General features: G+C 49.0%; 1 protein-coding gene across 2 annotated transcripts in view; it reads left to right on the forward strand.

Moving 5' to 3' along the window:
- The window catches only part of LOC146871945 (ATP-dependent RNA helicase DDX42-like), an 865,800-nt gene that overhangs the window by 356,324 nt on the left and 482,720 nt on the right, over positions 1–26,756 (forward strand). For both annotated transcript variants that reach the window (XM_085652377.1, XM_085652387.1), the window contains one exon: positions 25,417–25,536. In XM_085652377.1, coding sequence (XP_085508503.1) covers positions 25,417–25,536 — 120 coding nt within the window. The remainder of the gene's footprint in view (positions 1–25,416; positions 25,537–26,756) is intronic.

Consider the following 26,756-nt stretch of genomic DNA (forward strand, 5'->3'; position numbering starts at 1 on the left):
GAAGGTCCAGAGTTTCTGTTCAGTTTTGCAGGTTCAGGATAATCTAAAGTCTTGAGGCCCAACTCCCACTCTTATACTAATCTGGGGGGCTGGGATACCTGCTAGGTCACGCCTTATGGGTGGTACCTGGGAGGGGGTGGTTACACCCACTTCCCTTTGTCCAGTTTCGCGCCAGAGCTGGGGCTGGAGTGCCCCAGCGCCGGTTTGAACTGGACTATGCAAGGAACACCTTGTGTGCCCCAGGCATGTCTCATTCCTTTCAGCCCACCCTGCCCCAATACACTAAAGGCTGTCTGGGGAGGTGCTAGCACCTCCCCAAGCAGGAAACCTATTGTCCAGGCCTCCCTGGCTGGGATCACTCCCAGCTGCAGGAGGTCAGACTTGTGTCGTGGCAGCAGCATCCATTTTGTGATGCTGAGGCTTTAGTCAGAGGCTAACAGTTGAAGTATGATTTTAACATGTCTTTCCCTCTAGAAGGGGGGAATAATATTCTCATGTCCAGAAATGGCATGGGGGTATTATTCCACAGTGTTAGACACCTTACACGACATGTTTCGATAAAGCCAAACCATAGTTACCATAACCGTCTAAGATTATAAGGCACTTTAAGAGTATATGGTAGGCTATATCATAGAACAGCTATAAGGACAAGGTTCCGAAAGCTGCAGACAGGCTCAGCTCATGCTAGAGCACCATCTCACATGTTACCAAGCACTCTGCCTCCAGGATTGTCAAGGCCTGCCATAGGAGTGACTGATAGGTACACATGTGTCTATATGTAAGTTAGGTATAGGAATACTACACCTAAGCAAGGGGTGATTACACGACCTTGCCCCAGCTGAGTGATCAGCCAGTTGTGTCAAAATGGAAGGCCAGGCCAGGGGTGGCATAATACATGCTGCAGCCCCTGGTAGGCCTAGGGTACACCTATGCCCTGGGTACCTAGGGTACACTGTACAGGGGCCAATAAGGTGATCCTATCCAAATGGGTTATGCACCTAAAGTACACAGTATTAATTTAGAGAGAGAACAGCAGGGCTGTGGGTCTGGTTAGCAGGCCCACAGCCACATCTAAGTCGAAAACCAGTAAAGCAAAAGCAAAAAGTGGGGGTGAACATAGAAAGCAGACCCTACTCTCCTACAGCCTGGTATTTGGATGGTTTTTGACTAGTGTGGCTGGGATCTTGCTAACCAGGATCCCAGCCCATCTGCTTCCTCCCTAAAACTGATGTGAGTACCCAAGGTACATATCAATTGGATAATGAGGACACCCTATCAGCCCCTTGTAGATGGTACCCAGGGCATGGGTCCCTCAGTGGCCTACCAGGGGCTGCAGCACTTATTGTGCCACCCCTGGGACAGCCATTCCAAATGACACCACCAGACCACTACTGTAGTCTGGGTAAGGTGGTGCTTGCACTCCTTACAGGGATATAGGTATCCTGTATCCCACTTAATACAACACATATATTCTCATAGGTCACCCCTAAAGCAGGCCTTGCTAATCCTACAAGGCAGGGTGCTGAGATGTGTGTGTGGGGGGACCCCTACCTGAGTAGGGCCTCTCTGCAACCTTCATAAAATCATTGCTGGGTTGTTTGTAGTGTAGCCATACCATATACTCTTAACCGCATTATAAGTATATCGCGATAGCGTGATAACTTGAGAATGGCTACACAGAACCATATCGTGTTTGGTGTCAAACATGTAAGAATCATACCCCCAATCCAGCCATGGGACTGAGGGCATGATTCCCCCCTGCTAGAGGGGCGATATGGGAAAAGCGGCAGAATTTAGACACCAATTTAAAAGTGCACACGTAGTACAAAATGGATGCTACCCGCCACCCACACGACTCTGGCTGCCTGTTGCTGGGCAGAACTCCAGCCACGGCAGCTGGACAATAGGGATTCTGTTGCAGGGAGGTGTTCCCACCTTCCCAGATAGACTATGTGGATTGGAACTGGGTAGGTGCACCATAGGATGCCTTTCAGAGTTGCACGTAGGCTTCTCCAGTGCCTACATTCTGCATATACCGCCTGGAACCGGTTCAGGGGCATCCTGTCCCCTGCCCTGGCGGGAAACACACAAAGGGGAGAGGGTGTAGCCACCCTTTCCCGCCTGACCTCTCATTGGTGGGCTCTGGGCTGGACACTCCCCTAATCTTTGGATAAAGGTGAATACTGGGTCCCCAGAGCCTCAGATTATTCTTGAACTTCGACTTGCTGCCGCACAGCTACCTGAAGAAATCTCCCTTGGGGTAAAGGAGTTACCCCCCTGCTTGGCAGGCACCTGAAACACTGCAAGTGACCGGGTGGGAACCTCGCTGCTCCTACGGACATCGACGACTCTTTCCTACCTTGAGGTGGGTTTCCAAGCATCCCAGAGGCCAGTGAGTGTGCACCGCAAAGCTCAGCACCGTGGACCCCGTGGGTGCCGAGATCCCCAATACCCCAGGACACCGGCCACCTCTTGCACAGCGCCCGACCCCGACGAGTGGGGAAGTTGTGCTTTGGCCCATTATTGAGCCAACCTCTCAGCATCATCTGTGCCAAAGATCGACGCCCTAGCCCGCTCCGGCGACCCGTGGGCGCATCTTTACGCACGCCAAATTGCTGCCTCCCGCTGTCCCTTGTCTCTCGACTTGTGGGCCCTAGCGGAGGTCAATCTTCGATTCCAAGAGTTCCCCTGGTTGCTCCAGGCCTGCTCTTCAGTCTCCTCGCTGGAGACCTCGCTCAGACCTCGTGGGTCTGCACCAGTAGCAGTTTTCTGTTTCTTGCGTGGGTTGTGGTTGCCAAGGCTTAGTGGATTCAATCCGGACACTAACACCGCAGCGACCCTCATCCTTCGTGGGACAGTCGCCCTCCAGAAGCTGGCCTTCCTTGACGCCTCCTGGACCCCGTGGCTGACGATCCAAGCTACACCTCTTCCACCTGGAAGCACCCGACATTGAAGGGCTCCTTCTCTTGAGCCCCCTGATCACTGTGCCGTGACCCAGACTCTGTCCCCTCTGCTTTCAGGTCCTTCTCTACAAGATATACATTTTCATTCTTCACGACAACGACGACGCTTTTGGCTAGCAGCAGTTCTTCACGTTTTGCCATTGAAAATCAGCCCGCGACCCGACATCGAAAACGACCTATGCACCCGGCTTCCCTGGGGCAGGTAACAGTGGTGCCTCGGTACTCTCGTGGGTGTGGGCTCTTCAAAAGCTTAACTCTAAAGTATTGAACTTGAACTCCTGCTAGAAGTGTTTTTAAACATGTAAAATCCAACCGCGACATTCTCCATAGGCTTTAATAGAGATCCCGACAGTAACTTCAGTCACTGCACGCGTCTCCCGTGGGTCCCCTCGCTCACTACCTTGGGTGGTTTCACAAGGGGCCAGCGACCCTAAATGCCCTAGGCATTGTCTGTAGAATTGTCGTGGTTCTTATACCACTTTTTTGATATATCGTTTGGTCCCCCCCTGGGGCCCTGTGATTCCAGTGCTATTTATTGTAACAATCAATGCTTATTTGAATTGTATCTTCACCTCTAGCCTCCTAAAGAGACTAGTGGGGTTATTCCTAGAATAAATACATATATTTTATATATATACCTGTGTGGACTACTTTCATTTGGTTATTCAAGAGGTTATCTATGGTAAAACAATAAGCTTAACATTCCTTCAAGACTTAGCCTGAAGGCTGCTCTCCACAGCTACCACTAGGATAGCTTTCTTTAAAGGTTGTCTTTAACTTATCACCATAAGAGTCGAATTGGACTGGTACAAGGTGTCCCCTATAACTAGAGGAAAGCATATGCCAGGCCAACTTCTCACATAACCTTACTCTCTAAAGTGGTAGCTTGGACGAGCAGTAAGGTAGTATCAGAGGACAGTGAAAAGTATTTGTTGTACGCACTCAGTCAGCAAATGGTCTCAATACTGAACTCTAGACCAATGGTTTATATAAAAAATATGTCCGTTTTATTTTAGAACCAACAATAGGTATTAAAGCATACTTTCTCAAGATGAGAGGCTTTAGTTAAATACTTTTGCAATATGCAATTGACTTTTGTACATAGTTACAGGTTGTTGCAATAGGCAACACAATTTCAAACACAATAATGCATTGAGCTCAATGGAATTTTAAGTTTTGCAGCGTGAATCTTTCTGGATTCACTATGCTGTGCATTATTCCGCGATCTGGTGGTTGGGTCCGGATTCGTAGTCTTTCTTTTTTTTTTGGGGGGGTTTTTGTAGCCCAGGTGGGCGTCGACGTCCCATTTGGTGTACCTCTCGTGACGTCGGCGCGCTTCCTGCGGAAGTCCCACCTTGGGTGCGTCATCTTCAGATTCTTTTTTCCGCCGTTGGGTCTGGATAGTCATCGAGAAGCTCCAGAGTTTGAACGAAGGAAAAGATAAATACGCGAGTTTCATCGAAGGAGAAAGTATACAAGACTACAGAGAAGAACATACAGCTGTGACGACGAAGAAGGTGGAGTTCCACGGAAACTTCGACGCCCATTGGAAAATGCACACTCAGACACTCTGAGCGCAATGGACAAGACACCATTCAAATTCTGCCGTAACTGCCACCACAAATACGCGCAGAAGGATCAGCATCCAGTCTGCAACCTTTGCCTGCCGATCGACCACGTGAGCAAGTATTGCAACGCCTGCGCCGTCTTCACGCCGAAGACGCTCCGAGTGAGAGAAAGGCAGAGAAGAGCCAACTACAACATGGAAGGCAAGGGTAAGGCCCCGTCGCTGTACGAGCTGGGCCTCTCCACCGACTATGAGGACAACATCGCCGAAGGACCCGACGTCTTCACGGTCGCAGAGACCAATAAGAAAACGCCTGACAAGGTAGGAGACTCTTCGAGTACGAAAGCCCCGAAAGGGCCCCGAAAACCTGAGAGTGACTCTCGAAAAACAGAGTCAAAGTCCTCGAAAGGAACACCGGCGCCGAAAATTTCGACGACCGCAAGTGGATCCAAGGACGAAAGGCCCGGCGGATCCTTCAAGAAGGACTCCCAGGTGCCGAAGCCCGCCGAAAAGCAGGGTTCGTCGAAGCAGGGCCTCGAGGTGAGCCGGCCGACGACGAAGGAAAGGGCCGCGTCGACGCAAGCTCCGTCGAAGAGACCAGCTCTCGACACCGATCCCGCCTCCGAAATGGAGAAGAAAAAGTGAATGCTCGAGGCGGAGATGGAGAGTATCCTTCTGAGGAAGAAGGAGTTCGCCGAAAAAATGAGACCGTACAAGATCCCAGTAAGGTCGCCGACCGAGGTCGTCTAGGTCGAGGAACAGGAGGACTTCGACACCGAAGATCTGTCGAGAGATCCTGAAGAGGAGGAAGAGGAAGCCTACTATGAGGGAGAAGAAGACGAGCAGCAGTCGATCTACGGTTTGGCGCCGTCGACGACTCAGGAGATGGAATGACAAGACCTTGACGCAGAAAGTCCCGAGGAGCCCGTGGAGACATATCCTTCGAGGCCTTAGCTGCCAGACGACATTGGAGCGTACAACATGGTCGTCAGGAGCGCAGCAGCGGCCTTTGGGGTGAAATTGGACGAGGAAAAGCAGAAAGACTTTCTACTGGAAACACTGCTCCCCATCCAGACTAGGAGCCAGTTCCTCCCCATGCTCCAAAGCGTGATGAACCAAGGGAAGGAGGCATTCAAGGAGCCCGGAACTTGCAGATCCATCACTCCAAGAACAGAAAAGAAGTACAAGCACTCTTCATAGGATCCTCCATATATCAAGGGATCAGTCACAGCTGACTCCATCATTGCTTCCACGGCCAGGAAGAGGGCCAATGTGCCGGCTACCTCAGGGCCGCCTCCCGACAAGGAGAGCAGAAGAATGGACCTCACCGGGAGGAAGGTGAAGAGAAATGCGGCCATGCACTGGCGCATGGCCAACTCCAATGCCCTTCTGAACAGGCACCAACACTGGGACGAAATGGGAGACCTAATTAAGCATCTCCCAGAGCAGTACAGACAGAGAGCTTCCCATCTGGTCGAGGAAGGCAAAAGCATTTCGAACGCATGCATCAAGACAGCATTGGACGGGGCAGAGACATCTAGCAGGCTGATGGATATTGGTATCACGGAGAGGAGGCAAGCCTGGCTCCGAATTTCTGGCTTCAAACAGGAGATCCAGAACAACATACTGAACACACCATTCAACAGGGAGACGCTGTTCGGTGCCACGGTGGACGAAAAACTCTCCCAGCTGAAGAAGGAAAATGAAACGGCTAGGTCCATGGGGGCCCTGCAATTCAGAGGGATGCGAAGCGGCACCACAGCTCGGAGACCCTTCGGAAGGGGAGGAAACCAGCCGGGTACGTCACACCAGACTTTCCAGCAAGGACAGCAGGGTGATGGTCACAGCCAGCAGAAGCAGAACTGGCAGTACCAACCTCAGGGCCAGTCCTTTCGCGGGAGGGGAAACGGACGTGGACAGAGAAGAAGAGGGGGAGACCAACCCTCCTCAAAGTGACTTTCCATCGAAAGAAGAGGCTCACCCTCAGGATACCCCAGGGGGTGAAGCGCATAGTGAACACAGTAGGGGGGGGGGGTTCACAAACCAAACTCCTACGAGCATGCAACACCAGTAGGCGGAAGACTAAAACTTTACCTTCAACAATGGCAAAAAATAACATCAGACAAATGGATTCTGAACGTCATACAGTACGGGTACTGTATAGAGCTAGAGAAAAGACCTCCAGACAAGAAACCAAAAAGAAGGCAACGCTCCGGGCAGGAGCTTGCTCAACTCAAAAAGGAGACTCTGCAACTGCTCCAAAAGAAGGCCATAGAACCGGTGCCACACAGAGAAAGGAACAAGGGAGTGTACTCAAACTACTTCCTGGTCCCAAAGGTGGTCGAAACACTAAGACCCATCCTGGATCTACGGTCCCTAAACAGATTCATAAAAACTCAGAGATTCAAAATGACATCGCTGCAAGAAGTGCTGCCCCAGTTACGAGGAGGAGACTTCATGTCCACGGTGGATCTCAAAGATGCCTACCTGCACATCCCGATGAACGGTCGACACAAGAACCTGGTAAGGTTCAACATCGAGGATCACTACCAATTCACAACCCTGACATTCGGCCTCAAGTCCGCGCCAAGGGTGTTCACAAAATGCCTGGCAGCGGTAGCAGCATACCTACTGAGGGAAGGGATCCATGTTTTTGCAGCGTGAATCTTTCTGGATTCACTATGCTGTGCATTATTCTGCGATCTTGTGGTTGGGTCCGGATTCGTAGTCTTTTCTTTGTTTTTGTTTTTTGTAGCCCAGGTGGACGGCAACGACCCACCATTTGGTGCACCTCCCGTGACGTCGTCGTGCTTCCTGCGGAAGTCCCACCTTTGGGGCGCCATCTTCAGATTCTTTTTTCCGCCGTTTGGTCTGGATCGTCATCGGGAAGCTCCAGGATTTCAATCGAAGGAAGAAGGAAAAGCGAGTTTCGTCGTTAATAACTACGAAGAGACCACAGGAGAGGAATATATTACATCCGGAGAGCGAAGAAGGAAGAGTTCCGCCTTTTTCTTCAACGCCCTTGGAGAATGCGCACTCAGAGGCCCTGAGCGCAATGGACAAGGCGCCATTCAAGTTCTGCCCTAACTGCCACCACAAGTTCGCGCAGAAGGACCAGCATCCGGTCTGCAATCTCTGCCTACCGGTCGACCACCTGAGCAAGGACTGCAACGCCTGCTCAGCCTTCGCGCCGAAGACGCTCCGGGTGAGAGAACGTCAGAGAAGAGCCAACACCAGCATGGAAGGCAAGGGTAAGGCCCCATCGCTCTACGATCTGGGCCTCTCCACAGACGATGAGGACAACGTCGCCGAGGGACCCGAAATCTTCACGGTCGTAGAGACCGACAAGAAAACTCAAGACGAGGTAAGAGTCGTCGAGTTCAAAACACCCGAAAATGCCTCGAAAACCCGAGGGTGACTCGAGAAAATCTGAGTCAAAGTTCACAAAGGGAGCCCCGGCGCCGAAAACTTCGACCAAGGGTGGAGCCATGGACAAGAGGCCGAGCGGATCCTTCGAAAAGGACTCCCTGGTGCCGAAAGACGCCGAAAGGCTCGGTTCTTCTAAGACAACCCATGAAACGGGGCGCTCGACGCAGAAGGACAAGCCGGCGTCGACGCAAGTTCCGTCGAAGAGGCCCGCGGTCGACGCCGAAAGCATCTCCGAGATGGAGAAAAAGAAGAGGCGGCTCGAGGCCGAAATGGAGAGCATCCTTCAGAGGAAGGAGTTCGACGCCAAGATGAAGGAATTCAAAATTCCAACGGCTCCGCCGACGGACGTCGTCGAAATCGAGGAGCAGTACGATTTCGACACCGAGGGGCTGCAGAGAGATCTCGAAGAGGAAGATGAGACCTATTATGAGGGCGAAGCCGAGGAAGACGACCAGCAGTCGTTCTACAGCTCGGCGCCATCAACCAGCCACGAGATAGAATGGCAGGATCTTGACACCGAAAACCCCGAGGAGCCTGTGGACACGTACCCTTCGAGGCCTTCGCCGCCCGACGACATCGGGGTGTACAATATGGTGGTCAGGAGCGCAGCAACAGCCTTCGGCGTGAAACTGGACGAGGAGAGGCCGAAAGCAGATTTACTCCTCGAGACCCTGCTCCCCATCCAGACGAGGAGCCAATTCCTTCCCATGCTACAAAGTGTGATGAATCAGGGAAGAGAGGCCTTTAAGGAACCAGCGACTTGCCGTTCGATCACGCCCAGGACGGAGAAGAAGTATAAGCACTCTTCTCTGGACCCCCCTTACATCAAGGGTAGTATCACGGCCTACTCCATCATAGCTTCCACGGCCAGGAGAAGGGCCAACGTGCCAGCGACTTCGGGGCCACCACCCGATAAAGAAAGCAGGAGGATGGACCTCACAGGAAGAAAGGTCGAGAGGAACGCCGCAATGCACTGGCGCATGGCGAATTCCAATGCACTTCTCAATAGACACCAGCACTGGGACGAGATGGGGGAACTAGTAAAACACCTCCCCGAAGAATACCGCCAAAGAGCCTCCCACCTGGTGGAAGAAGGTAAAAACATCGCCAACTCTTGCATTAAGACTGCGTTGGACGGGGCCGAGACTTCGGCCAGACTAATGGCCATAGGGGTCACCGAGCGAAGACATGCATGGCTAAGAATTTCGGGATTCAAACAGGAGGTGCAGAACAACATTCTTAGCACCGCCTTCAACGGGGAAACACTGTTCGGAGCAACAGACGAGAAACTCACCCAGCTGAAAAAAGAAAACGGCGAGGTCCATGGGGGCCCTACAGCTCAGGGGGATGAGGAGAGGCAATCCCTCTAGGAGACCCTACGGTCGGGGAGGAAGCTAGCAGGGAGCGTCGCACCAGACGTTCCAGCAGGGTCAGAGTCACGGACAACAAGGTCAACAGAAGCAAAACTGGCAGTACCAACCTCGGGGCCAGTCCTTTCGCGGGAGGGGGAACGGACCTGGCCAGAGGAGAAGAGGGGGTGACCAACTCTCATCCAAGTGACTCAGCACGCAGGAGGACGCCTACCCACGACATACCCCCAGGGGTGAGGCGCAATGCAGTAACATCAGGGGGGAGAGGAAAATCAAAAGCCTACGAGCATCCAACGCCAGTAGGCGGAAGACTGAGTCTCTACCTTCAGGAGTGGCGACGTATAACCACAGACAAGTGGATACTGAACGTCATGCAATACGGATACTGCGTGGATTTGGAGAAAAGACCTCCAAACAGAAAACCAAAAAGAAGGCAGAGATCGGGTCAAGAGCTAGCCCTACTCAGAGAAGAAACGCTGAAACTACTAGAAAAAAGAGCCATAGAGGCAGTGCCGTTCAGAGAACGGAACAAGGGGGTCTACTCGAACTACTTCGTGGTACCGAAAGTAGACGGAAACCTCAGACCCATCCTGGACCTGCGATACCTAAACAAATTCATCAGAACGCAGAATTTCAAAATGACTTCGCTGCAGGAGGTCCTGCCCCAAATAAGGGACGGGGACTTCATGGTCACTGTGGACCTCAAGGATGCCTACCTGCACATTCCAATAAACAGAAGATACAAGGGTCTTCTAAGGTTCAACATCAACCAGGAGCATTACCAGTTCACAACCCTGGCCTTCGGGCTAAAATCAGCGCCAAGGGTTTTTACGAAATGCCTGTCGGCGGTTGCAGCCCACCTACGAAGGGAGGGGATCCATGTCTACCCCTACCGAGACGACTGGCTGGTCAAGGCAGACACACGCGAGAAGTGCGAGAGAGACGCAGCACGCGTGACAGACTCTGACGAACCTGGGGTTCTCCATACACTGGGGGAAGGCATCGCTGGAACCAGAGCAGGTGAAGATTTTCCTGGGAGCAAAAATCAACACCCTAAACAGCACAGTGGTGCCCAGCGACAGGAGAACAGATGCCCTACTGAAGGAGACACGTCTCTACCAGAAGGGGCGAGCTCTGACAGTGAGGTCAGTGAGCAAGATCATGGGGATGATGGCGTCGTGTATCCAGCTGGTGCCGAATGTACGCCTGCACATGAGACCATTCCAAGAATGGCTACAACAGCAATGGTCACAAGCAAGCGGAAGTTGGGAGGATCTAGTGGTTGTTACGCACGCAGTGCAGGAGGAGATGACTTGGTGGAACAGAGACAACATGACAGCAGGGAAGAGCCTGACACCACCAAACCCAACAATGACCATTACCACGGACGCATCTCAAAAGGGATGGGGAGTGCACATGGACAATCTCAGAGTGAGGGGTCTGTGGGCTCCAGCAGATGCGGTACGCCATATCAATTACCTCGAATTGAAAACCCTCCTGCTAGCCCTGAAGGCATTCCAGAGACACCTCTACAACCAGAGGGTGTTGGTTCAAACAGACAACACCACGGCAGTGTTCTATATCAACAAGCAGGGGGGGACTCAGTCGTTTCCCCTCTCCTCTCTGACACAGGAGATTTGAAGATGGGCCATACCTCTCAGGATAGATCTACTGGCAATTCACCTTCCAGGGAAGGACAATGTGGAGGCAGACTGGCTAAGCAGGCAGACCTCGGCATCGCACGAGTGGGAGCTCAATGGCCAGGAAACGCAGAAGCTTTTCCAGAGATGGGGAACTCCCACAATAGACCTGTTTGCAACACGCCAAAATGCAAAATGCCAAAGCTTCGCGTCCAGGCAACCAGAACAGCAGTCCCTGGGTAATGCCCTATGGATAAGCTGGTCAAAGACATTTGCCTACGCCTTTCCGCCGATACCCCTGTTACACAGAGTGCTCGACAAGTGCAGAACCAGCAACATGACACTGATCCTAGTGGCTCCGCAGTGGGCAAGGCAGACCTGGTTCTCCCAAATTCAGGAAATGGCGCAAGGCAATCCCCACAGGTTCACTAGAAGAAGGGACCTGCTCTCCATGCAAAACGGAGAGGTCCTACATCCGGAGCCAGAGAGCCTCAGCCTGGCGGCATGGCTCCTGAAGACCTAGAGTTCGCTCACCTTAGATTGCCTCCAAGCACTATGCGGGTGCTGCGGGAGGCAAGAAAACCAACTACACGCAAATGCTACAGCGCGAAATGGCAGAGATTTACTATGTGGTGCAGGAAGAATGGGCTGCAAAATACAATGACAAGAGACTCAACAGTACTGAGGTACCTCACACACCTTCTAAAGAGTAACCTCTGCTCGACCTCCCTAAGGGTACACCTAGCGGCGATCGTAGCCTACACCAGAGGAGAGAAGGGTGGAAGTTTCTTCACATCGCAGGTTGTGAAGAGATTCATGGAAGGAGCCAAAAGAATTGCTCCTCCTAAAAGGTTGCCGCTGCCAGCATGGAATCTCAACGTGGTACTGACGGAGCTCATGAAGGCACCGTTTGAACCCATTCACAAGGCCTCACTGCAAATGTTGAGCGAGCTTCAAGCGCTAACGCTACAGGAACCCTACATTCAGATTCACAAGGACAGGGTTGTCCTGAGAACAGACACACACTTCATGCCCAAGGTGGTGTCGGCGTTCCACATGAACCAGAGTATTCAGATACCGAGTTTCTTCCAAAACCCGACTTCAAACGCAGAAAAGGCTCTTCACACTCTTGACGCTAGAAGAGCGGTGATGCACTACATTGAGAGGACCAAGGAACTCAGAAAATCAAAGCAGTTGTTTGTGTCCTTTGCTACTAGCTTCATGGGTAGACCAGTGACTAAGGGCACCATCGCTAGATGGATTGCCCTCACTATTCAATTCTGCCACAAACAGGCTGGACAGGAACTAGCGGAGGGGCCTCAGGCTCACTCCACAAGGAAGAAGGGGGCAACCATTGCCTTTCTGGCGAACACGCCCATTCAGGACATATGTCTAGCGGCAACTTGGGCATCTGTGCACACGTTCACAAAACACTACTGCGTGGACATTCAGATGAACAAGGAAGCACAAGTTGGACAGAAGGTGCTTCAACACATTTTCAGCGACCAACGCTCATCTACCACCCAGCCGCCACAAAATTAGGAAAACCGCTACAAAGTCTATGCACAGCATAGTGAATCCAGAAAGATTCACGCTGCAAAACGAATAGTTTCTTACCTGTCGGTGTAGTTTTGCAGCTTGAAGATCTTTCTGGATTCACTAGCGAACCCACCCACCTACGCCAGGAAGATGAGGCTGGAGGAAGAGGGGGTAAAATAAAGAAGATCAGAAGGAATGAAATAGTACAGAAAAATGGACATAAAGGATTAATCAATCGCCTAGGGTTAAAAAAGAGAGGAAAAAAGAACCTGAAGATGGCGCCCCAAAGGTGGAACTTCCGCAGGAAGCACGACGACGTCACGGGAGGTGCACCAAATGGTGGGTCGTCGCCGCCCACCTGGGCTACAAACAAAAACAAAAAAAAAAAAACAATGAAAAGACTACGAATCCGGACCCAACCACAAGATCGCGGAATAATGCACAGCATAGTGAATCCAGAAAGATCTTCAAGCTGCAAAACTACACCGACAGGTAAACTATTCGATACCCTTACCTGGACGACTGGCTAATCAAAGCAAGTACTCGCGACAAGTGCGAGGAACACGCAGAAATAGTGACAAATACACTAACAAGTCTAGGGTTCTCGATTCACTGGGGGAAATCGTCAATGGAACCAGAACAGGTGAAGATCTTCCTGGGGGCACAGATCAACACCATAAACAACACAGTCATGCCCAGCAACAAGAGAACAGAAGCCCTGCTGAAGGAGACACGTCTCTACCAGAAGGGGCGAGCTCTGACAGTGAGAACGGCGAGCAAGATCATGGGGATGATGGCGTCATGCATACACCTAGTCCCCAATGTACGCCTACACATGAGACCATTCCAAGAATGGCTGCAACAACAATGGTCACAAGCAAACGGAAGTTGGGAGGATCTAGTGGTTGTAACGCATGCAGTGCAGGAAGAGATAACATGGTGGAACAGGGAAAACATCACAACAGGGAAACCCTTGACACCTCCAAACCCAACTGTGACCATCACCACAGACGCATCCCAGAGGGGATGGGGTGCACACATGAACAAGCTCAGAGAGAGAGGTCTGTGGACTCCAACAGATGCGGTCAAACACATCAACTACCTGGAATTGAAGACCGTACTGCTAGCCCTGAAGGCTTTCCAGAGGCAGCTGTACAACCAAAGAGTGTTGATACAAACAGACAATACTACGACGATGTTCTACATCAACAAGCAGGGAGGAACGCAATTGTTCCCCCTATCCAATCTGGCTCAGGAGATCTGGAGATGGGCAATCCCACTGAAAATAGACCTGCTGGCCATACACCTTCCAGGGAAGGACAATGTGGAAGCGGACTGGCTCAGCAGGCAGACTTCGGCATCCCACGAGTGGGACCTCAATGGATGGGAAACGCAAAAACTATTCAGAAGGTGGGGGAAACCTACAATAGACTTATTTGCAACACGCCAGAATGCAAAATGCCAAAACTTCGCATCCAGACAACCAGAAAAACAATCCCAGGGGAATTCCCTATGGATAAGCTGGTCAAAAACATTTGCCTACGCTTTTCCACCAATACCACTGATGCACAGAGTACTCAACAAATGCAGGACAAGCAACATGACGCTGATCCTAGTAGCACCACAGTGGGCAAGACAAACGTGGTACTCTCAGATAGTGGAGATGGCAGAGGGCCCTCCACACAAATTAAAAAAAAATCAAAGACTTACTCTCCATGCAGAACGGAGAGGTTCTACACCCAGAGCCAGAGAGCCTCAGTCTAGCGGCTTGGCTCCTGAGGACCTAGAGTTCGCACACCTTAAACTACCTCGAAGCACTATGCGAGTGCTGCGTGAGGCTAGGAGGCCAACGACTCGGAACCGCTATGGAGATAAATGGAAAAGGTTTACTATTTGGTGCACCAGAAATAAACTGCAAAACAAAAAAACCAAGGAATCAACGGTGCTTAGATACCTCACACACCTACTAAAAGCTAATCTATGCTCGTCGTCACTAAGAGTCCACCTAGCGGCGATTGTAGCGTACACACGAGGGGAGACGGGAGGAAGTTTCTTTACCTCTCAGGTAGTAAAGAGATTCCTCGACGGAGCTAAAAGATTAGCACCACCTAAAAGAATGCCGCCGCTGGCATGGAACCTCAATTTAGTCCTGACTGAACTCATGAAGGCGCCCTTTGAGCCCATACACAAAGCCTCACTACAAATGCTGAGCATGAAAACAGCCTTCCTGGTAGCAATAACATTGCTACGCAGGGTAAGCGAACTGCAGGCGTTAACAATACAGGAGCCCTACATACAGATCCACAAGGACAGAGTCGTCATGAGGACGGACCCACACTTCATGCCAAAGGTGGTGTCCGCTTTCCATATGAACCAGACCATTCAAATACCAAGTTTCTTCCAAAACCCGACAACGGGCGCAGAGAGGGCACTTCACACTCTCGACGCCAGAAGGGCGGTGATGCACTACATAGAGAGAACTAAGGAACATAGGAAAACGAAACAGTTTTTCGTGTCATTCGCTACCAGTTTCCTGGGTAGACCAGTGACCAAGGGCACCATCGCACGATGGATCGCGCTAACAATACAATTCTGCCACAGGCAGGCAGGACAAGAACTATCGGAGGGGGCACAGGCACACTCCACAAGGAAGAAGGGGGCAACAATTGCCTTTCTGGCAAACACGTCCATTCAGGACATATGCCTGGCGGCAACCTGGGCTTCAGTGCACACGTTCACTAAGCACTACTGCGTGGACCTACAGATGAACAAGGAAGCACAAGTAGGACAGAAGGTGCTCCAACATATATTCAACGACAACGCTCATCTTCCACCCAACCGCCACAAAAATAGCAAACCGCTACAAAGTCTATGCACAGCATAGTGAATCCAGCAAGATTCACGCTGCAAAACGAATAGTTTCTTACCTGTCGGTGTAGTTTTGCAGCTTGAAGATCTTTCTGGATTCACTAGCGGACCCACCCACCTCCTCCAGAAAGATGAGGCAGGAGAGCAAGGTGGAATAACAAGTGAGGTTCAGAAGAATAAAATACTGAAAAGAGACTTGGAGAATAAACAAGACTAAAACCGCCTGGGGTTCAAAAAAAAAAGAGAAGACAAAAGAACAAAACAAGGGAAAAAAGAACCCGAAGATGGCGCACCCAAGGTGGGACTTCCGCAGGAAGCGCGCCGACGTCACGAGAGGTACACCAAATGGTGGGACGTCGACGCCCACATGGGCTACGAAAAAAAAAAAAGAAAAGAAAGACTAAGAATCCAGACCCAACCACAAGATCGCGGAATAATGCACAGCATAGTGAATCCAGAAAGATCTTCAAGCTGCAAAACTACACCGACAGGTAAGAAACTATTCGTTATTTGCAATAGATTACTTTCAGGATTACGTTTCTAACTCCAGGACTGGATCCTAGATTCAGTCCTGGGACAGTTCTTGGAAACAAGTGAGTAAAGTCGACTTAGTTACTGTTGTGATTTTTAGGTAATATTTTGCTATTTTAAAAGTTGACACTTAGAAGACATTTTATAGAAAAACAGTCAATGATTCCCAATGGGAGAAAATTCAAGTTACAGGTAAGGTACGTTCTCGTTACTTTTGTAATCCAGTACTGGGCTCCTAGGCTCAGTACTGGGACCTCAATCTAAAACAGGTAAGCAATCACGTTTTCAGAGTTGGTACAATTTTTAAAGAATGTTTGTAGTTTGTAAAAATCGACACATGATTTCCTGTGGAAGAAATTTGGGTTAATGGTAAGCACGGTTGTGAGTACTTTTCAGGGTCAGTGCTGGGCACCAAGATCCAGCACTGGGATCTCTCCTAATGGCGGGTGAGTATTTTCGTTTTCGTTACTCGGTTGAATTTAGGTGAATATTTTACGTTTTGGAAACTCCACACTAATAAGAAATTTCAGAAGAAACCAGTCAATGTTACCCTATGGAGGAAAATTGGGTTATCGGCTTTCGGGTAAGTACTCGGCTGGCAGACTTAAGGTTCTGGGCATAGACTCGGGGGTCTCCCAGGGTCAGGTAAGTACAGTTGTTACACCCTCAGCGGCACAGGGGCAGCAGGGGGCAGAGTGAGTTAGGCCCAATGTTATCCTATGGGAGGCAGGGTGGCCTTGGTTGGTGGCTGCTGACTAGCAGGCCACGCGTCTGTGGGAGCTGGGCTCCTGGTCACTTGCTCAGGGCCAATGGGGAAGTAGATGGTGTAGAGGTTACACTGCCAGGGCCACTCGGGCGGCTGGGTGCAGGGTGCTTTTGAGCCTTCGGGCGCTCAATGGATTTCCATGGGAAAGCTCCTGGTTGAACAAAGGCTGCAAGCTCGGGGACGAAGATTCTTCAGGTGCCACCCCCACTTCGAGAGGTAAGTTGGAGGATAGGTAGGTACCCCGGAGTTGGGCACAGGGGGCCGCAGGGCGCCGGGTGCAGGGGTGCCTTTTGGTGTCAGGAAATCTTACCGTCTGTTGATCGCGGTGGGGGGGTGTACCTGGTTCTGAGGCTGCAGGCGTCGTCAATAGCGTCGAGGTGAGTCCTTGGGTGCCGGATTCGGGGTCAGTCGCCGGGGCGACGTTCTCGGGGTCTTTGTTCACTCTGGCGCAGGCCAGGCTTGGCGGGTGCAGAGTGTGCAGGGTTCGCGGTTCCAGGCTGATACCAGGAGTTAAAAGCTGGTTTTGAGCAGAGCCTCTGCTCATGGGAGTCCCAGGAGCTTGGAGCCAAAATGTAGCTGTGAGAAAATGCCATCTTTCTTGCATGGTATGCCCCCACTTTTTGCTGAATTGCTGAATGTACTTTGACTGAGTGTGCCCTGGACTCCTGCCAATCAGGTGCCCAGGGCCTATGTTCCTTCCCTAAAAAGCTAAAACCCAAATTGGCAAACCCTGGCCACATGTCCGCCCCTGGTAAATGGTACCCTAGGTACCCAGGTCCTTGTGACCAGGGAAGGCCTCTAAGGGCTGCAGCACTCATTGTGCCACCCTTAGAGGCCCTGAACCCTAACACACACACACTGCCCTTGGAGGCTGAGTGTCTGGGTACAAGACAAAACAAGGAGTCGACATGGCACACATCCCTGTGTGCCATGCCCACCACCTACACTGCCCGGCATACATCAGCCAACCCTCTAGCTGGGTGCCCTATGCCAGTGGTGTGGGCGCAGGAGCATGAGCCCTGTGCCCCTACAATACCCAGGTCCATTCCTGGGCACTGTAAGTGCAGTGCTGCCATTTAAGAGTACATGGTGCTGAGAGCTCATCAAACACGAACTCCACAGCACCATAATGGCAACACTGAAGACTGAGAAGTTTGGTATCAAACTTCTCAGCACATTAAACCCACACTGATGCCAGTGTGGGATTTAATGTACCAAGCACCCCAGAGGGCATCTTAGAGATGCCCCCTTACAACTAACCTACAATCCACGTCTGCTCTGAGGCTGCCTAGTCTGCCACACTCCAGACATGTTGCTGGACCCCTGGGTAGGAGAGCCCCATCTCTCCTGGGCCTGCAACAATGCACATCCTGGGCGAGGTTCTAGATCTCCTCCCCAGGATGGGCAGGGAGAAGCTTCAAAGGTATGCCGCCTCTGTGAGCTTCCCCAGACCACTGCAACCCCCCACTCTGGCGGGAAGCTTGGCCGGAAACCCCAAATAAGGACAGTGGATGTGCCAGCCTGCCAACCCCACCCCTCAGGTGGGGGAGGCGAGGTGAAGCACATCTACGGGCTCTCGCCATCTTGAAGATGGGAAGCCCTGCCCAATCAGGACTAGGCTACTGCCCCCCTCCCACAGTAGAGAGGCAGGATAGGGGGTGTACCCACCCCAGGACAGGGACCCATTGGTCCCTGCCCTTCACCTACCTGTAACGCCCCTGAATCTAGCATTTAGGGGCACCCTGAACCTTCCTTCCCAGATTCCAGATTCCGAAATACAAAGAAGAGCAAGAAGAGAGAAGACCTGCCCTGCATCTGCTAAGAAGAGGAATACACCAACTGCTTTGGCCCCAGCCCTACCAGCCTGTCCACCCTCGAACCTGCTTGTCGACCCTCGAACCTGCTCCTGCTCCAACCCGGCATCTCTTGTGGCCAGTAACCTCACAAACCCCGGAGGACCTGGCTACCTTTTGGCTCTAAGCACCCAGGACTCTCATAAGTAGAGGCTCTACTCAAAATCTGTTTCTAATCCCTGGCATCACCCCGGAACCACAAACTCTTCACTCTCTGCACCCGCCAAGCCTGGCCTGTGCCGGAGTGAACAAAGACCACGAGGACCACCCCACGGCGACTGTGACCCCGAGTCCGGCACCCAAGGACTTTCCTCAACGCTCCTGACGCCTGCAGCCTCAGAACCAGGTGCCCCGCCAACCGCGGGTAAGATTTCCCGACACCAAAAGGCGCCCCGCGGCCCCCTGTGCCCAACTCCGGGGTACCTACCCATCCTCCAACTACCCAACTTACCTCTTGAAGTGGTGGTGGCACCTGAAGAATCTTCGTCCCCGAGCTTGCAGTGTTTTTCTTAACCGGAGCTTTCCCATTGAAACCAATTGAGCGCCCGAAGGCTCAAAACCACCCTGCACCCAGCCGCTCTAGTGACCCTGGCAGTGTAACCTCTACACCTATCTACTTCCCCATTTGCCCTGAGCAAGTGACCAGGAGCCCAGCTCCCCCAGCCGCGTGGCCTGCTAGTCAGCAGCCACCAACTAAGGTCCCCCTGCCTCTAATAGGATAACATTGGGCCTAACTCTCTCTGCACCCGGCCGTCCCCGTGCCGCTGAGGGTGAACCAACTGTACCTACCTGACCCTGGGAGACCCCCGAGTCTATGCCCAGAACCTTTACTCTTCCAGTCGAGTACTTACCTTTAAACCGATAACTCACTTTTCTCCATAGGGTAACATTGACCGTTTTTTCCTGAAATTTCTTTTAAGTGTGGATTTTTCAAAACTTAAAATATTCACCAAAAATCAGCCGAGTAACGAAAACACTCACCTGCTATTAGGTGAGCTCCCAGTGCTGGATCTTGGTGCCCAGCACTGATTCTGATAAATACTTACAACTGTACTTACCAGTAACCCAATTTTCTCCCATAGGAAATCATTGAATTTTCTGTGAAATTTCTTCTGTCGATTTCTGTGAACTTTAACTATTCTTTAAAAATCGTATAAATTGTGAAAACGTAATTACTTACCTGTTTTGGATAAAGGTCCCAGTACTGAGTCTAGGCACCCAGTACTGGATTACAAAAGTAACGAAAACATACTATACCTGCAACGTGAATTTACTGCCATAGGGAATCATTGACTGTTTTCTATGAAATATTTTCTAAGTGTCAACTTTTAAAATAGCAAAATATTATCTAAAAATCACCACAGTGATTAAGTCGACTTTTATCACTTGTTTCTATGTACTGTCCCAGGACTGAATCTAGGATCCAGTCCTGGAATTCCAAAAGTAATCTAAAAGTAATCTATTACAAATAACTTGAAACTTGCATTGAACTCAATGCATTATTGTGTTTAGAATTGTGTTGCCTATTGCAACAACTTGTAAATATTTACAAAAGTCAATTGCATATTGCAAAAGTATTTACCTACAGCATCTCATTCTGAGAAAGTATATTTTATATCCAAGTGTTGGTTCTAAAATAAAACAAGCATATATTTTTTATATATAAACCATTGGCCTAGAGTTCAGTTATTGAGTGTGTGAGACCATTTGCTGACTGAGTGTGTGCAACAAATGCTTTACACTCTCCTCTGATACTCTCTTACTGCTCGACCAAGCTACCACTACAGAGAGTAAGGCTATATCAAACTTTAGCCTCTGCCAAATCTCTGGGGACTGGGGACTCTGTACACCCTGTACCTATTTGGGAACAGTATATACAGAGCCACTTTCTCACACTGGATTGTCGATGGTGGAAAATATGGGCTGATTCAGAAAAATTTGAAAGTTCCTTATAGACCATTCTTTCTGTGATCTTACCCAAAATTGTCAGTAAGGATATGGGCCTATAATTGGAAAGATTAGAAGGATCTATATATATATTTTTTTTTAATGGCTTCACAATGGCAAATGTCCATTTATCGGGCACTATGCCGGAGGAAAGAGAGGAGTTCACAATATCATTAATCACAGGATTCATTATGTCCATGATATGATGTAGTATCGTTGGGGGGCATGCATCCAATGGCGAACCTGGTTTACATGCTAAGATGGTTTCGTGTGTCTGAGATAGAGTGACAGTTTGAAAGGCGTAAAGGACGGCCCTATCATGCCTATGATCCAGCTCATGTTCGTTAACAGATTCTTGTGAGCTTAGAGTTCAAAATCTTTTTGAATATTCTTGATTTTATCCTCGAATGTTGCAATATCATTACAAAGAGTTTGAGAGGGAGTGCTACCTCAGGTGCAAACAGGAGATTACATGGCACCATTAGACTTAAAGGCTGCGTACCTACACATCCCAATGAACAACAAACACACAAGGCTATTCAGATTTGTCGTGGACAACAAACACTATCAATTCAAAGTTACTGGCTTTCGGTCTAAAATCAGCACCAAGGGTTTTCACAAAGTGATGAGCAGTAGTAGCATCACACCTCAGAAGGCAAGGAATTCATGTTTACCCATACTTAGACAACTGGTTAGTAAGAGCAAACTCATACATCTTATGCCAACAGCATATACAACAAGTGGTAGAGACACTAGTTCAGCTGGGGTTCTCCATACACTGGGAAAACAATAATCAATAGAACTAGAACGCAAGAAGGTGTTCTTGGGCGCAGGGATAAACACTGTGTTAGGGAAAGCATTCCCCAGCGAAAAAAGGAGATCAGCTCTATTGAAGGAGAATCATCTATACCAGAAGGGGCATCATCTGACAGTGAGGACAGTGGGGAAATTACTAGGAATGATGGCCACATGCATTCATTTAGTTCCCAATATTCGTCTGCACATGAGACCATTTCAAGAGCGGCTCCAAACACAATGGTCACAACCTACAGGGAGTTGGGAGGATCTAGTGGTTATCACAAACAGAGTTCATCCGGAGATGGCGTGGTGGAGCAAAGCAAAAATAGCACGGGGAGAGTTTTTACACCTCCAACTCCAACAGTGACCATAACAGATACGTCCCTAGTAGGGTGGGGAGCACACTTGGACAATCTCAAAGTAAGGGGTTTGTGGGCACCACAGGATGCGGTGAAACACATCAATATGTTGGAACTAAAAACTGTGTTCTTAGCCTTAAAAGTCTTTCAGAAAGAGTTGTATGGGAAAGGGTGTTGATACATACATACAGACAACACTACAACTATGTTTACATAAACAAACAAGGAGGGACTCAGTCTGTAGCACTTTCAACTCTAGCACAACAGATTTGGAGATGGGCAATTCCAAAACAGATAGACATGTTAGCAATACACCTACCAGGGAAGAACAATGTAGAAGCAGACAGACTGAGCAGACAATCCGCATCCCACGAGTGGGAACTGATCTAAACCGAATTGGAAAGAATTTTCAAAAAATGGGAAAGACCACAAATAGACCTATTTGCAACACTCCACAATGCAAAATGCCAAGACTTAGCATCCAGGCAACCTTGTAACCAATCCCTAGGGAATATGCAATGGATAGACTGGTCAGGAATATTTGCGTACACTTTTCCCCCCAATACCATTACTGAACAAAGTAATCAACAAATGCAGAATCTGCAAAATGACAATGATTCTCTTAGCGCCACAATGGGCCAGACAGACATGGTTCTCTGAACTAATGGAAATCTCACAAGGAACAATGCACAAACTTCCAAAAAGAAAAGATTGCTAACAATGCAGAATGGAAAAGTGCTTCATCCAGAACCAGAGGGCTTAGGCCTAGCGGCATGGCTCCTGAGAACTTTGAATTTGCACATCTCAAACTACCAGAAAGTTCACTAAGAGAAGCTAAGAAACCAACAACAAGGAAATGTTGGACAGCAAAATGGAAAAGGTACACCCAATGGTGTCTTCAAAAGCGTCTATAAAAAATTACAAAAGAAAGAACAGTGCTGAAATACCTCACACATTTACCACAAAGTAAATTATGTTTTACCTCACTGAAAGTGCATTTAGCAGCAATTGTGGCGTATACAAGAGTGGAAACAGGGAAGCGCTTCTTCACCTCACATGTGGTCAAAAGGTTCCTAGAAGGGGCGAAGAGAATTGCACCACCAAAGATGGTACCAGCACCAACTTGGAATCTAAACATAGTTCTAGCACAAATGATGAGAGCACCTTTTGAACCACTACACAAAGCAACGCTGCAAATGCTTACAATAAAGAAGGCATTTTATAGTGGCAATAACATCCTTAAGTAGAGTTAGTGAATTGCAGGCACTAACACTACAGGAATCCTACTTCCAAATACATAGTAACGGGATTGTCATGAAGACAGATCCACAATTCATGCCGAAGGTAGTGTCAAAATTTCACATAAATCAAGGTATACAAATACCAAGTTTTCTTTCAAAACCCTAAGAGCAAAGCTGAAACAGCTTTGCACACACTTGACGCAAGAAGAGCAGTCCTGTATTATGTGAAAAGAACTAGAGAATACAGAAAAACAAAACAGTTATTTGTATCCTTTGCAAAAAGTTTTCTTTGAAGGCCAGTCACCAAGAGCACAGATGGATAGCGCAAGCCATACAATTGTGCCACAAACAAGCAGGACAAACTTACAAGGGGTTCCACGGGCGCATTAAACAAGGAAGAAAGGAGCAACTATTGCACTTCTTGCTTACACTCCAATCTAGGACATTTGCATGGCTGCCACATGGTCTTCTGTGCACACATTCACCAAACATTACTGTGTGGACATTCAAAGGAACAAAGAAGCACAAGTAGGACAAACGGTCTTACAGCATCTATTTACAAACCAAAGTTTATCTCCCCCCCCACCCCCCCACCCCCCACCGCCAGCCACCACAAGACTAGCAAACCGCTACAAAGTCTATGCACACCTTAGTGAATCCAGAAAGATTCACGCTGCAACACAAATAGTTTCTTACCTGTTGGTGTAGTTTTGCAGCTTGAAGAATTTTCTGGATTCACTAGCGAACCCACCCTCCTCTGCCAAGGAAGAGAACTATAAGGAGGAGAGGATAAAGGGAACAACAATGAGAAAAAAAAAAGAATCCGAAGATGGCTACCAAAGATGGGAGCTTCTGGAGGAAGCCCGTCGACATCACAGATTGGCACCAAATGGTGCTGCGTCGGCGAACAAAGAGCAAAAAAAAAAAGAAATGCTACAATTCCGGACCAAACCACTAGATGGCGGAATAATGGACAGCATAGTGAATCCAGAAGATTGTTCAAGCTGCGAAACTACACCGACAAGCAACAAACTATTAGTTCTTTTCATAGGCCCAATTGCAAACAAGGTGCGAAAACGGCTATCACCAGCTACCACAGACACCTCTTGGTCACAATACAAAAATCAGGGACAAACATCTACATCTAGAACCTTCTAGAGAGGTTTTTATAGAGGAAATGATTTTAAAGAAAGAGGCAGAAGAAACGATACCCATTCTTAGTCCTCTCTACAGTGCTGCAGCTGCTTCTCTGTTCCCAGCGGTAATTCCTCCTTCTTAGTCTTTTAGGCAGTGCTTCTAGCTGCTTCCCTGGTCCCAGTGGTTATTCTTCATTCTAAGTTTCCTAGACAGTGCTACTAGCTGCAACTCTGGTTGCTTCTGTAATTCCTCATTCCAAGTCTTCCAGACAGTGCACTGTGAATATGCATGTCATTATTTTATACTTGCATTACACATAGTATAAGATAGTTATTTAATAAATCGGGTTTTAATTGTTGTCTTTTCTCACCCGTTTTAGTATTTCTAATTGCTTTGCATTTGTTCCTTTAATCAGGCTTCACTGCTCTGGGCTACAGCTACCCAGGACTGAGCTATGTGTTTTGGTAAATAAGTTAACTAGATCTGATAGAGATTGTGACATTTACCTGGTGCTGTCTGACCACCACACCACATAATCCCTTTCCTACGCCTCTCCATCAATGTACATCCTGGATAGAGTAGGTGGAGGTGGGGCGATTAGGACTGGGCGTCTGGAAAAGAGGCGTTTGAGTGCTTGGGAAATAAGATGAGCAGGAAGGTAAGGCAAATACAGAAAATGTACTTATAGGAGCAAGGACAAGGTACAGTCAGGGGAATTAGGATCAGGAGAGAAGGTGGGAAGAATGGACAATAAGAATAAATGAATGAGGGAAGGAAATAAAAGCTAAATTCTTTAAACACATTGGAAAAACAATATCCACATGATTTTTACAGAGCAAAAAACAGTACCCACTGATAACCCCCAATTTTTACAATTTTGTAAGACATTGGAATACACCGATTAAAAACCCCCCACTGGAATTCCACACAAATATAAAACTGAAAACGGAAAAGCCTAAATATAGGGTAAGTAATATTTTTCCCTATAATGCTGAAGTGTAGCACATTTTAGCTTCTTTGTATGCCATGCTTCTTCCTACACATTTTACTGATTTTCTCCTCCTTCAATACCGTGTGTAACCTTATATTGCGAGGCTCTTTCAGTTATCTTTTCACTAGATTTCTGTCACTACATAATGTATCCTTATTCTGATAGTTGAAATCTTCAGTTATTTGTTTCCTGTTATTATAGCATGGGTATGACTTAAAGCAAAGTTATTCTTCAAGTGATGGTGAAAGGGTTCCAAGGTCCACTATCTTGTCTTCCTCCTCTCACAATTTTTTGATTGTAGTTTACTATTGAGTCAGTTGAAAGTAGCACTTTTTTATGACGTAAAACATAAACAAAATACCATATTTGCAAAACGTGTCAATCTTTTGTGTTATTTCTTTTCTCACAATACTGTAGGTGTCTGGTGCAGCTCCTCCCAAGCCTTGCAGTAGTTTTGCTCATTTTGGATTTGATGAGCAGTTGATGCATCAGATTCGGAAGTCGGAGTACACCCAACCCACACCAATCCAGTGCCAGGTGATTGCCACTGTTATCTTTATCATCTATTGTTGAAACTACTAAGGGTTGTCCTACTAGTACAGTTAGGAGGCTGCTAGATTATCCACATTTTAGAGGGAGATTTTAGAACCCCATCCTCAATTACAGTCCAGAAAAAAGCTTTTTGAAAGTCTGTTTACTTTCTTCTCTAATTAGACTTTCCATAGTACAGTATGAGGAAAGAGAAAGATGGGAATGATGTGTTCGAGGCATATGAGCTGCAGATCACACACTTAGGATAGTAGATCGCCATCTAGTGTTGGGCTTGGATGCTTGCAGGTTGTTGTTGTCTTCGGAAGAAGTCTTTGGTCACGAGATAGGTGACTCCTCCCTTGGACTACAGTGCGCATGGGCATCCACTCCATCCTCAGATTGTTTTTTTCCGCCATTGGGTTCGGATGTAACTTTTCCAACTCCGGTTGAAAATCTCAAATACAAGCATTTTGAAGCGAAAAAACTTCTACAACTACATCGAACATCGAATTCATCGGCTTGATTCCGGAAGTCGACGCGGGCTGCTGGGCCTATCCACGCCGTGAGGCCTACGGCTCATGGAAAGGACGCAGTTTAAAAAATTCCCCCAGTGTGGAGCAAAATTTCCGCACAGTGACCATCACAAAGTCTGCAACCTGTGCCTATCACCGGAACACGACGAAGCCAGCTGTCCAGCCTGCGCAGCATTCCGATCCCAAAAGACCATTCGGGATCGAAGAGCTCGACGCCATATCATGGCACACAGATCAGCCCCGGAACCAGTAAACATCTTCGATGAGGGTCCCGATCTCCTGGAAGAGGATTCCGAGGAACTTCAAATCATCTCAGAAGCAGACGACTCGGACGACCCCATTACTCCGGGGCAACACGTGAGTACCACTGCCCCTGCCCCAACCCCCCCCAAAACCAAAGGCATTGGTAAAGACTTCGCCAGCTGGCCTCAGTCGAGACCGAAAACATCCTTCAGAAGCCCCGCCTCCGGGCTCGGCTCTGAAGAAACATAAGCCTTCCGGTGGCTCGGGCCCGAGTAAGCTGCATGTCATTGTACCCCCAGCACCTTCGGCACTGAAGACAAAAGACCTCTCGGCACCGAAATCGGATCCGACACCTTCGGCACCGAAAACATCGAGGCCCATAGATAAACCGGCACCGAAAGTTCCCAAGCCGAAAGACTCAACTTCGGCACAGAAACCTTCATCGGCACC

This window comes from Triturus cristatus, chromosome 1_1 (assembly GCF_964204655.1).
Source record: "Triturus cristatus chromosome 1_1, aTriCri1.1, whole genome shotgun sequence".
NCBI lineage: Eukaryota > Metazoa > Chordata > Amphibia > Caudata > Salamandridae > Triturus > Triturus cristatus.